Source organism: Mustela lutreola, chromosome 16 (genome assembly GCF_030435805.1).
Source record: "Mustela lutreola isolate mMusLut2 chromosome 16, mMusLut2.pri, whole genome shotgun sequence".
Classification (NCBI taxonomy): Eukaryota; Metazoa; Chordata; class Mammalia; order Carnivora; family Mustelidae; genus Mustela; species Mustela lutreola.
The window spans coordinates 1,661,512-1,673,029 of NC_081305.1; the positions used below are offsets into that span (position 1 = coordinate 1,661,512).

Here is an 11,518-nt window from a genome sequence, read left to right on the forward strand (position 1 = left end):
CCAAATCCTCTGCACCAGGAAAGAAGCCGGATCTGGGGACACTGAAGGATCCGGGTGTGCAGTCCCTCTGTGAGCCTGATGTCTGCTCTCCTCCGAGGGACCCTAGGCACTTCGCAGGCAGGAAGTGAGGTCTCAGATGGCTAAGGGCGGTCGTAGCAGATGGCCCCCCACACTTGTCCTACGAGGAAAAATCTTTGTGGGCTGTTAGAGGGGGGCTGGCCGAGGTCCCCAGTGAGACTGTCATCTGTGTTTGGTCAGAGCAGTAGCATCTCCTCAGACTCGCAGACTCTGCAAAATCAGGCTATAGATCCCAGAAAAAACTGTCGTATGTCAGGAAGTCCCAGTCGCTGCGTGACCGTCTCGGGGAGACGACAGTGTGTCCATGTGCCACCTTGGAGCTGGTGGCCACAGCGGGAGTGGCACATGAGGAGGACGTCACGGCTGCGCGGACTTTGAGGGCTGAAAGCACCTGGTTCTCACCTGCAGACCACAGGCCTCAGGTCCCACCTTGAACTTTGTCCCCGTCCCGGCCCTGCACCCGCGGTTGCCAGGAATCCTGAGCGCCCACATGTCCCCCTTCCTGTACAGGCCGGGTGCTGGCCCCCAAAAGTGACCTCTGCATGGAGTGTCTCCGAGCCGCATGTGTGTGCACAGTGTCACTAACTTGGGGGGGGGGTTCTAACGAATGCACTTGCCCGCGCATCTGCGTCACAGCAGAGGGAAGATCCGTAATTTGAACCACACGTGACACACCTGCGTATGTTCTAGTAGGAAGAGGGGCAGGTTCGTGAGACAGTCTTGGGTTCCAGACGCTGTGCACCACATGTGAGGGGTCCTTCTGCAAAGCCTCCCGTGCTCCAGAAGCGGCTCTGGGGACCTGCGGCCCTCTCAAGCTCCTTCGGAGGGAGGGTGGTCTCAGCGGGCTCCCCCAGGCTCTTAGGGGCACCTCCAGGAGGTGTCGGGTGGTGTGGACTGCACACGCGGTCCCCAGAAGGGAGTTCCCCGTCATGGTCCTAGATCCCACTGTGGGGATCCAGGGGCAGGTGGCCTGAGCCTTTGTGACCCCAGCTGCCAGCCAGCAGAAGCACGTGGACAAGGCCGTGGGGTGTGGTGGAGCTCTGCAGACGTGGGGTGTGTGGCAGAGCCTTTCTGTGGGCGCCGCCAGGAGGGAGCCGTGGGGGGCTCCGGGCACTCTCCTGGGTGCTGTTGAATGAAAGGTGTGCCGTCCGGAGCCTGCTCTCGGCACGGCCCCCGCCCACCCAGCCTGCTGCCCACCCTGTGACCAGGCAGTCCTCGGACCTGCAAGGGCCTCCGAGACCGGTTACACGCGGGCAGGGGGTGAGGGGGTGGCTGCCCTGGGGCCAAGCAGTCTATCTCGAGACCTTGGCCAGGTCCCCCCCCACACCTGTGGGGTCAGCGAACAAGGCTGAGGGCGGAGTCCGGAACACAGAGGAGGGGGAGCTGCTCTGAAGTGCTTCTCCCGGTGGGGTGACAGGGTGTGTGACAGCAGCTCCCTTCCTCAGTCCCCTCCACGAGCCCTCTCCCCTGCTGTCATTGTGACCTGTTCCTGGGGTGACTGAGGCCCCTGGTGGGGAATGGGGGAGACCTTGGGCTCCTGGGCGGTCTGCAGATCCTGGCTTTGGGCTGGGGCCACATCCCTGCCTCACCCCGCGGTGCCTGGCCCGTGGCTTCTTAGCTGGCAGCAACATGGGCCTTCATAGGCAGAGCCATAAGGACTCTGAGAAACGTCCCCGAACAAACGAGCTGTCCACACCCGCCCAAGAGTGCAGTCCCGCCCCCAGCTGTGTGTGCCTTGCAGGTGGCCTCGGCTGGGTGGGCGGAGTGACTGGCCATGTCCTGTGTCCCCAGAGCCGGGGCTTTGGGAGCACTGGAGAAGCATGGGGCTCATGGGCAGGCTGGTCCCTTGTTACGGGGCAGGTGGTTCTGGGCCGGAGCATACTAGGCTGAGCGTCAGAAAGAGCCTGATAGCCAGGGTCCCCCCCAAGACCCCCATTCCCCTTCATGTGTGCCGCTGTGGGTGGTGGACCCAAACCCCTGTGGAGAAAGGGTCATCGCAGTTGTATTTGAGGGGGAAGTGTGAGACGGGACCATCCTGGTTTGGGATGGGCCCTAAATCCAGTGACATGCGTCCCAGTAAGATAGAGGGGAGACCCAGCAGAGAAGCCACAGGAGGACGGGGGCAGACACTGGGGTGGTGTGACTGCACATCAGGACCCCCTGGGCCACTCCCGGTGGAAACGGTCTGCAGAGAGGTGGACGGAGCCCCGCCGGGCCCTGCTGTCGTCTGTCTGGGCGGACACCAAGGCCGCGATGCCCCCAGGGACGGCTGTCCGGGAGGGGCCGGCCCTCAGAGCCCCATCACGTACTGTCACCATCTCTGGGGTGGGCAGGTTCCAGGGACACATCGGAGTCACCCGTGAGAAGTTTCCTGCGGATGCTTGGCCACCAGGTCCCGCTGTGAACACTGTCCCACCGCGAGGAACCTGGCTCTAGGGTCAGCAGCCTGAGATCCTCGGCGCCAAGACTGCAGCCCAGGTGTCCCTGATCTGGGGCTTGTGTCACGGGCTCTGTGGGGGTGTCCTCCGAAATGACCTAGGCTGACCAGCCCCCCTTCTGCCCCAGTGAACCGCAGGTGGGCGCACATGTGCCTCCGCTCGTGGGCGTCCAGCCCCTCAGCGCCTAGTCCGGGGCTTAGAGTGATCAACGGTCTGTAGCACTGCCTCCCGCTCGAGGGGCATCTTGGAGGCCCGTCCCCCGGTCCCCTGTACCTGCTTGCTCCTAGCCCGGGCGTGAGCGTGGGAGCACTGGCGAGGCTGTTCAGCAGGTGCATCCAGTTTGCTGCCATGGAAAGCCTTCACCCAGTGTTTCTGTTTGTGACTGAATTTCGCTCCAGGAACATTCCAGAAGTTGCGGTGTGACCTCCTTGCAGTGCTCTCTAACCCGGCATTCCTTTCTGTCTGTCCGGCCTTTGCCAGGTGACGTGTCCAATCTGGATCCCAAGTTCTCGTTTGAGGGCACCAAGCTGGACGTGGGGAACATCGTGCTGGCGTTGTACAGCGGCCTCTTTGCCTACGGGGGATGGTAGGTTCTAGAATGTCAGGGTCTCTGGGCTTGGGACACAGGGCTGGGTGGGCCCCCAGGTGTCCAGAAATCAGGTTTCTTGGCCGCCCACGGGCAGTTCTGGGGAATGTAGCCAAGGCTGTGGAGCTGCTGCTGGCCCCGCGCGCCCCGGAGAGGCACCGACATGCGTCCGCGCAGCTCTGGGCACTGCTCACAGCGAGCCTGCTTCCTGTAGGCGGCCTCTGCTGACCCATGTGGAGCACTCGGGCGCCAGGCGCTGGGCTTGGTCGTCTTGACCGCTCCCCACCAGGAGCGAGGTACCTGCCTGCAGCTCTGGCCGATGCCTTCTGTCCCCTTGGGTCCCCAGCCGTGGCCTCTACTCTTGGGGCAGGCTGTCCTGAGCCACATGAGTGGCGGCGGTGGGTGGGCAGGCACAGAAGGTGCCGGAAAGGGTCAGGTAGCAGCCAGGGAGGCCTTGGAACCAGCTCAATGTGGCAGCACTTTCCCTGCAGACACGGAAGCCCATGGGGGGCAGCACTTCAGGTGGCCGCTGAGTCGGCCCATGCGTGCTCGGAGTGGACGGGAAGAGCTGCGCACACAGCGGGGTCTGTGTGGGGCGAGGTGCACGGGGTGTCCCCCCTGCCTCAGAGACGGTGCTCACTGCCCGGGGCGGGGCAACAGATTGTACTGGAGGACAGGCCCTGGAGGTGGGCAGTGCTGACTTCCCTTGGGACCCGGGGCCCCTGCGGCTCACCAGGGGGGCCCCGTACATGGCTTGGGGATCCCCACTGCACGGGTCCGGAACAACCTGGAGTGGCTCCCTTGGGGTTGGTATTGTTTTCCCTAAGCGTTGTGTGAGGGACGGGTGCTGAAATTCTGCTCTCAATTCTAGGAATTACTTGAATTTTGTCACGGAGGAGATGATCAATCCCTACAGGTACAAGCACGCGCAGACTTGTGTTGCTGTAACGTGAGAGGGGAGGGAGCCTGGTTATGTCTCAGAGCCAGCCCCTGGCCGGCCTTGGAGGGGCAGGAGGGTCGCTGGGGCGGGGTACCGTCCTCACGGTGGCCGTGTGACCTGGAACCGGGCTCCCCCACGGGCCCAGGGCTGGAGCCGCGCAATCCCTGGCCCAGGTTCACACCGCCGCCCGCCTGCCAGTTTCCAGCCCCTTCCACGTGCTGGCGGCCACCTTCCCCGTGCAGTGAGGTTCGGGACCCGGTCCGGTCTGTGCCAGGCCGCCCTTGGATGATGTCTGCCTCCCCTTCCTTGCAGGAACCTGCCCTTGGCCATCATCATCTCCCTCCCCATCGTCACCCTGGTGTACGTGCTGACGAACCTGGCCTACTTCACCACGCTGTCCACAGAGCAGATGCTGACGTCGGAGGCCGTGGCCGTGGTAAGATGCCATCCGAGCAGACCAGGCCCCTGCAAACCGCACCCTCCTCGGGAGGGTTGAGTGACGCTTTGCCACCCCCCGGAAAGAGTGGGTGCTGGCCCTCAACCCTGGGTCCCCCTGAGACTTGGGGTCTGCCACACGCCAGGGCCCGGCCTCCCCCAGGCCAGGTGTGGGTCTGGGCGTGGGGCAGGGGTGAGTCCCCCGTGAGTGACGCCTGCAGCCCTGAGCACAGAGCGGAGCTGCTGGGAGCCTGAGCCTCCTGCACGGGATGTGGCATTCCCAGGCCCAGCAGAGGTGGCCCCTAGACCCGGTGGACTGAGCTGTGGCAACACACAACCCCTTCTTCTGAATAAACACCCAGTTCTGCTCTTGGGCAGCGGGTCGGCGCTGGGGGCCCAGCCAGAGACAGCCACGCTCCTTTCCCTGAGCGGATGTGCTGATGTGGGGACACCGTGCTCAGGGACCCCCGGTGTCCTGCGCGGGGGACAGGTACCTGAGGGTACAGATGAGGACTGAGGCGCAGCACCCCGTGCTGTCCCTGGGGCTGTCCCCAAGGTCCAGACCCCAGGAGGCCACTCCGAGTGCAGACCTCTCACAATGAGCCCGTGGGAAGCTGTGCAGGCAGAAGCGTGCCGGGCCTGGCTGTGAGGACGGCCGCGTGGCCTGTTGTCCGGCGGAGAGCTGGGGGCGCTGGGCTGGGGCCCTGGGGCTGAGGGGCTCACACTCCCCGTCTGCCTAGGACTTCGGGACCTACCACCTGGGTGTCATGTCCTGGATCATCCCGGTCTTCGTGGGCCTGTCCTGCTTCGGCTCCGTCAACGGGTCCCTCTTCACGTCCTCTCGGTGAGCCCCCACCCGGACCCGCCGCGTCCCCCGGGCCCTGGGGCGCAGGGGAGGCCACCGCACACCACCTTCTGACGTGCGCTCTGAGTCTCGTCCTGGCACGTTGGCGGGGTACAGAAACAAGGGAGCCACGCACCCCCTCTTCCCGCGGCCCCCAGCTAGAGGGGACCCAACCGTGTCCTTCTGGACTCCTCCTTGTGTTCATTTCGAAGCCCTGGCAGCTGAGCCCCTCGAGGATGCCGGGAAGCCCCGCAGGGAGCCTGGTGCTTGGGCCTGGGCCCTCTCCACTCCCTGCCCTGCCCGGGGGGGTGAGGGGAAGGGGCTGAGCGCCTGCTCCTACGTCCACAGGCTGTTCTTCGTGGGGGCCAGGGAGGGCCACCTGCCCTCCGTCCTCTCCATGATCCACCCCCAGCTCCTGACGCCCATGCCGTCCCTCGTCTTCACGGTAAGCGGGCCGCGCCGTCCGCGCCCTGTCCTCCGTCCGTCTGTCCGGCTTCGCGTGCTGTCCGCAGGCTGCACGCTGGCTGACGCGGAGACACGAATAATTAGCATGAGTGCTTCCTCACGTCACGCTTCGTACATTTTTCTTTTTGAGTTTTTAGTTCCAAAAATTACACATAGTAGTTGTGAACCGGAAGGCGTGGGAACGGTGTGGAAGCGTGTGGGTGGGGGTGTCAGAGCCGGCTGTGCGCGGGCTGCTCCCGGGATTCCCGCTTGGTGTCCGTGGGGAGGGGGTGTCCGCGGGCGGCCCGCGCGCTCCGCGTGTGCTCGTGTCCCAGCCCGGCCTTGCTCTGCTCGCAGTGCATCATGACGCTGCTGTACGCCTTCTCCAGAGACATCTTCTCCGTCATCAACTTCTTCAGCTTCTTCAACTGGCTCTGCGTGGCCCTGGCCATCGCCGGGATGCTGTGGCTCCGCTACCGGAAGCCTGAGCTGGAGCGGCCCATCAAGGTGAGCGGCCCTCCGGCCGGGGCTCCACAGCCACGTGGCTCTGGTGGCTCTGTGCCTAGTGGCCCGTGGCCGGGCAGGTCGCCGTCCCCCGCCTTCCCTCCACCAACCAGGGGTGAGGGCACTCTCTCTGGAATCCCGCGAGGCCTGCATCAGATCTCTGCACGTGCTTCCGAGCTAGACAGGGAGCTAGTTCACGTCGTGGCCGTAACCGGGAACCCTGGGGCCGACCGCGCCCTTCCTGGTGCAGTGGTTCGCCACTGAACAAATCAGACCGCACGTGCCCTAGAGCTACTGTCCCAGGGAGGGCAGAGCGATAAGTGAGACCCCCACCTGGCATGTGGGGGGTGCCGAGCGCCGCAGGGCAGGGGCAGGTGAGGCCCCAACCAGCCTGGGAAGACGGACCCCAGCGCGGCAGGGGGAGACCAGCTGGGGTATGGGTGGAGGCGCCTGCCCTGGCCGTGGCCGTCCCAGGAGGAAGCAGGGTGCTGGTCCTTGTCTGCTCAGGCCTCGGGTACAGCTTCCCAAGGGCGACCCTGTCTCTCCCAGGAGGGCAGCCATGAAGGCCCCATGAGCACGTCAGCCATGGCCCCAACCCTCTTGTTGTGGCCATTGGGCAGCCGCCAGCCGGCAGCTCCTGTCCCTCGTCCAGCTCGTGCTAGTGCACGGTCCTCGCAATGGGCACCTGTCCATGAGCCTCCTCACTGGCAGAGAGCCTAGCGGGGCCTGGGACGGGCTCTTCTGGGGGGACACAGGCAACCTCAGTGCCCGGGATCAGCTTGGCCCTCGCTTGTGGTGGGGGGCGCTGCCCCACTGGGGCCAGGTGGCCAGGGCGGCATGACCCGTGGGCCGAGTGGGACCCTTGCTTGTCCCTCATGCTCTAGAGTTTCTTCCAGTGTGTAGACGCTGATGTGTAGACAGCCTGCCAGAGGCTCGGGGACCAGACGCGGGGTGGGAGTCCCAGAGCGGCTGCCAGCTGTGGGCGTGGCCGCAGCTCTGTGGCCTTGAACGTGTGTGTGGGCCGCGCGCCAGTGGGGCACAGACCACAGCCCACCTGCCCACAAAGGGCTCTCTGAGGAGGCGGGTACTGCTATGGGATTTGTGGGCGGCCATGGTCTTCCCAGAAGCGCCGGGCCCCTCCCTTGGGTGACCGCGGGTCAGGGGCTGAGCCAGGCCTCCACCCTGTGATGGAACCAGGAGGCTGACCTTCCCTGACCTCGGGAAGCCTCAAGGGCACGACCTGGCTGTGTCTGCGCTCTGTGCTCGGAGCAGCTCCTGCATGGCCCCACGCTGAGGCCAGGTGGAGCCCTCCGTTGCCGACTCAGAACCGTGCGGGTCGGAGCCCGTGGAGGCTAAGGCCAGAACAGGCCCCAGAGGCCAGAGCTGCTCTGAGCTCGGCCACGACCCAGCGACACAGGAGTGGCTCAGAGTGGCTGAGAGCGGGGGATGCAGGGGGTACTCGTGGGTGGGGGTCCCAAGGGAAAAGACGCCTCCGGCGAGGGTGTGCGTTCGGCAGGGTAGACGGGCCTCGGGCCGGCAGGCCGTGGGGGGTGTGGGGTGGGAGGCGGGGGCGCAGCGGCTGGCGTCAGTGCCTACTCCGTCCCCATCCAGGTGAACCTGGCCCTCCCGGTGTTCTTCATCCTGGCCTGCCTCTTCCTGATCGCGGTCTCCTTCTGGAAGACCCCCGTGGAGTGTGGCATCGGCTTCACCATAATCCTCAGCGGCCTGCCCGTCTACTTCTTCGGGGTCTGGTGGAAAAACAAGCCCAAGTGGCTTCTCCATGGCATCTGTGAGTATCTCTGTCTACACTCCAGTGCCCCAGGGCCAGCCTCAGCTCCCCCAGCCCCCCACCCCAGACCCCAGAGCAGGGCTGTCTGCAGCTCTGGTCTAACACCCCCCCCATCCGGGAGCAGAGGAGCTCCCACGGGCCCAGGGCCCAGGGTCAGCCAGGGGCGGTGACAGGTGTGTGAGGCCCTGGCTTTGGGGCCAGCAGTGAGGCGTTCACGGAGCTTTGGGGAGCGATGGCGTGTTTGGCGGTGGCGTCTTGCCCACGAGTCTCGGGGATAAGACGCTCAGCTCGGCACCTGCTAATCCCAGAACAAGGGATTCCCGAGGACCAAGCCGCATTGGCCCAGTCCTGAAATCCCACCGTCTGTCGCCAGCTTAAGCACAGCCAGCTGACCTAGCAAGGCAGAGAAGGACAGTGTTGGACCCCGGGATGCCGTCCTGGGCTCCCTTCACCAGCCAAGCTCGGGCCTGTGACGGGCCTCAGGGAAGTCCGGACGTCCGCAGGCCTGCGCCCTCACCACCCAGTGCCAGGTTCTGCTTTCTGTCCGGCACTGGCCTGCTGGTCGTTTGGTGAAGCTTTGCTTCCAGCCCAGCCCATTGGCTCCCTGTCAGTCATCTTCCAGAACACGCCACCCCGGGGGCCTAAAGCAGGAGCTCCTCCATCCGGAAATGAGTGCTTGCAGAGGCCATCAGCAGCGGGTGTTGGCCGGGCCCCTGTACAGGCCGGCCTGCGAGTGGCGATCACCTCGAGGAGGCCATGCCCACCCCCTCCACCCCATTGTGGCTCCGAGGAGCCCCGGGCTCGGACCTGGGCTGAGGCTGAGGCGCCTCTCACCTGGCGGGCGTGCGGGCTGGAGCCCCACAGCAGGGAGACCCGTGGGCCCCGGGCAGCTCTGCGCGCATCAGGAGGTTCCGGAAGGAACTCTGGGTCTCCGGCTGCTCGTGCAGCTGTGGGAGCTGTGGCCACGGGGCACAGGGCACGGGGTGAGCTGCAGCCCCTGCCGCCCGCGCCCGTGGTGTCCCCGAGCTAACTCACGTGTCCCCCACGCCCCTCACAGTTTCCACGACAGTCCTCTGCCAGAAGCTCATGCAGGTGGTGCCCCAGGAGACGTAAGCCAGAAGGACCAAGAAGCTGCCGGAAAGAAAACGCACGAAGATGGTGTTGGAACATGTCACCCCCTTGACAAGCGACTCCGGTCCCGTCATCCAGGCAGCTCAGCGGAGCGCCCCGCGCCCGCCCTCCACCGGGTCGGGGGCTGGGGCCCTAGTGCAGACTGGTACGACCTTAGTCCCAGAAAGCGAACTTCTGTCTTCACTTCCACGAGTGTAGCGCCAAGAGGAGGCCGGGCCCCGAGCTACCACAGGCTGTTCGTCCGCTGGGGCTCCTCCTTCCAGCCTTTGTTTATCTGTGTTATTTTTTTAACTTAAATTTGGAGTCAGGTTGACACCACTAAGATGATTATTTTCTAAAGAAATGAGGGGGAATCGTGAGAGTTTTGCCCTCTGCCCCCTGCAGCTTGACTTGCCTGCGAGGGCCCCGGGCGTGTGGTGGGGTGCGGTGCCCGGCCCCGCACAGGCTTCCAGGAAGGGGGGATCCTGAGTCCCCAGCACTCCAGGCCCAGGAGCAGAGCCACCGAGACTCCGGCCTCACTGTGCGGACCTCCGAGTTGCACTGGCAGACAGACGGCAGCCCAGACCGACCGCACACTTGGCTTTCTTTTGTTGTTGTTGTAGATGTAGTGACTTTAGGAAAAACTAATCTTGGGACTTAGTCTCTTTGCCTTAAAGATCCAAGGGTGGATCCCTCCCCGACCCCCGGAAGAGAAGAGAGAAGGTCACTAGAACAGCTGCTTTCCGAGAGTAACCCCAGCCCCGGCTCAGCGGAAGGCAGGTTCCTGCACCTGGTGTCTGCTGCTGGTGGGGGGGCCCCCGGGCAGAGGTCACGGGTGCCCGGACGATCCCGGGCTCCCACCCATGTGCCCCCCGCCCCGGGACGGCAGAGCAGGGCCAGCATCTGGGCTAGACCCAGTCACCGGGACAGCCTGGTCTTCCGGCTCTGTACGTCCTGCCCTGGACGCCCATGTGAGCGGAGGCACCACGCGGGATGACGCTGGGCTGTTCCATGTCCGGTACCGGGACTGAACGAGAGGTTTTCCAGGCAAAGACTCTCTCTGGAAATCTAGAAGCGGCCTGGCAGGAATGGCAGATGCCGTGATGGGGAATGCTGAAGGGCTTCCTAGCCGAATAGGCCCTCGAGACAGTCTCCTCCCAGGGCCTGAAGAACCAGCCCCAGGAAGGCACCTGCAGCTGGCTGGGGCTCCTGGCGCGGGAGCACCCCACTCCCCCCTGCATGGCCCTTCCCAGGCCAGACTCCATTGCTGCGAAGCTGGGGCTCCTGTCCCTGCACCTGCTCCTGGGGCTGCCCTGCCTCCTTGGGCTTTTGTCTTTGTGGTCCCCGTGGTGCTTTCCCAGGGGCGGCTGCTGGGGCCAGTGCGGGCTGTAGCCCAAGATGCCGCGTCAGCCCCCAAGGGCCGCGTGAGCTTGGCGTGGTCAGCCTGCCGCCATCCGTCTGGGCTCCAGGACCCAGAGCAGCCTGAGCCACCCGGGAGGCTAAGTCGGCCTGTTGTCCACCTGTCCTGCTTTGTGCCCGAGCACAGTGCTGGCTCTGGGCGGGGTGTGGGGAGCCCACAGGGGCCTTCCTGGGGTGGCCTGCAGGTGGGTGTGGGGAATCGGGGCATGGTTGCCCCTGCCCCCGGGGGGCCTGCCTGCCCTCAGACGCCAGGCGGTGCTTCCACGGCAGCCTTGGGCCGAGGCAGAAACTCCTGTCCCTCTGCTGACAGCGTCCCGGGCACACGCATCTGTCCAGCTTTGTTTTTTTTTTTCCTTGTAAAGCACACCCTGCTGTAAACAGCAAGTGTGTGTTCGTGGACCTGCTGTTTTCTCCTGTCCTAACGTGTCACTAACTTAAAGGATGCTGTGGCACCTCGTGTATCTCTCTTAGGGGCTGAGGACCACCCCTGCCGCACGGTGTTCCCACTGCCCTGGCGGCCACGTCAGCCCAGCTGGGGCGCCTGCTGCGGATCGGCGTGTATGGCTAACGTCTCTCTTCCCGTCGGTGGCTAACCTTTTGCACTTGGTGGGGAGTTCTGGGGATTTTGTGTGTGGGGTTTTTCGTTGGTTTTTAAAGAAAAACGGTCAGAATCTTAAGTACTGCTTATGGTCTCCTGTGTCCTTTGGCGCCAGACCCTGGGTGCGGGGATGACCCTGGTGTTGTCCCCACGGGGGTGGCCAATCGGGCACCTGTTGGCACACCTCGTTCGTTCGCAGATGTGACCACAGTGGCCGCAACCCCCTGGCTTGGAATGGGCGGTGAAGGCCCGGGAGGAGGCCGGGGGGCACTGAGCCGGAGTTCGGAGGGGCGGTTGCAGTCGAAATGCGGGAGAGTATGGCCTCCGGCCTGC

General features: G+C 64.7%; 1 protein-coding gene across 1 annotated transcript in view; it reads left to right on the top strand.

Moving 5' to 3' along the window:
* Nucleotides 1-11,264, top strand: part of SLC7A5 (solute carrier family 7 member 5) — a 31,092-nt gene extending 19,828 nt beyond the window's left edge. The window contains exons 3-10 of the mRNA XM_059152531.1: nt 2,997-3,102; nt 3,974-4,018; nt 4,355-4,478; nt 5,218-5,321; nt 5,670-5,766; nt 6,123-6,272; nt 7,881-8,058; nt 9,116-11,264. Coding sequence (XP_059008514.1) covers nt 2,997-3,102; nt 3,974-4,018; nt 4,355-4,478; nt 5,218-5,321; nt 5,670-5,766; nt 6,123-6,272; nt 7,881-8,058; nt 9,116-9,171 — 860 coding nt within the window. The 3' untranslated portion in view covers nt 9,172-11,264. The remainder of the gene's footprint in view (nt 1-2,996; nt 3,103-3,973; nt 4,019-4,354; nt 4,479-5,217; nt 5,322-5,669; nt 5,767-6,122; nt 6,273-7,880; nt 8,059-9,115) is intronic.
* The last annotated feature ends 254 nt before the right edge of the window (nt 11,265-11,518 follow it).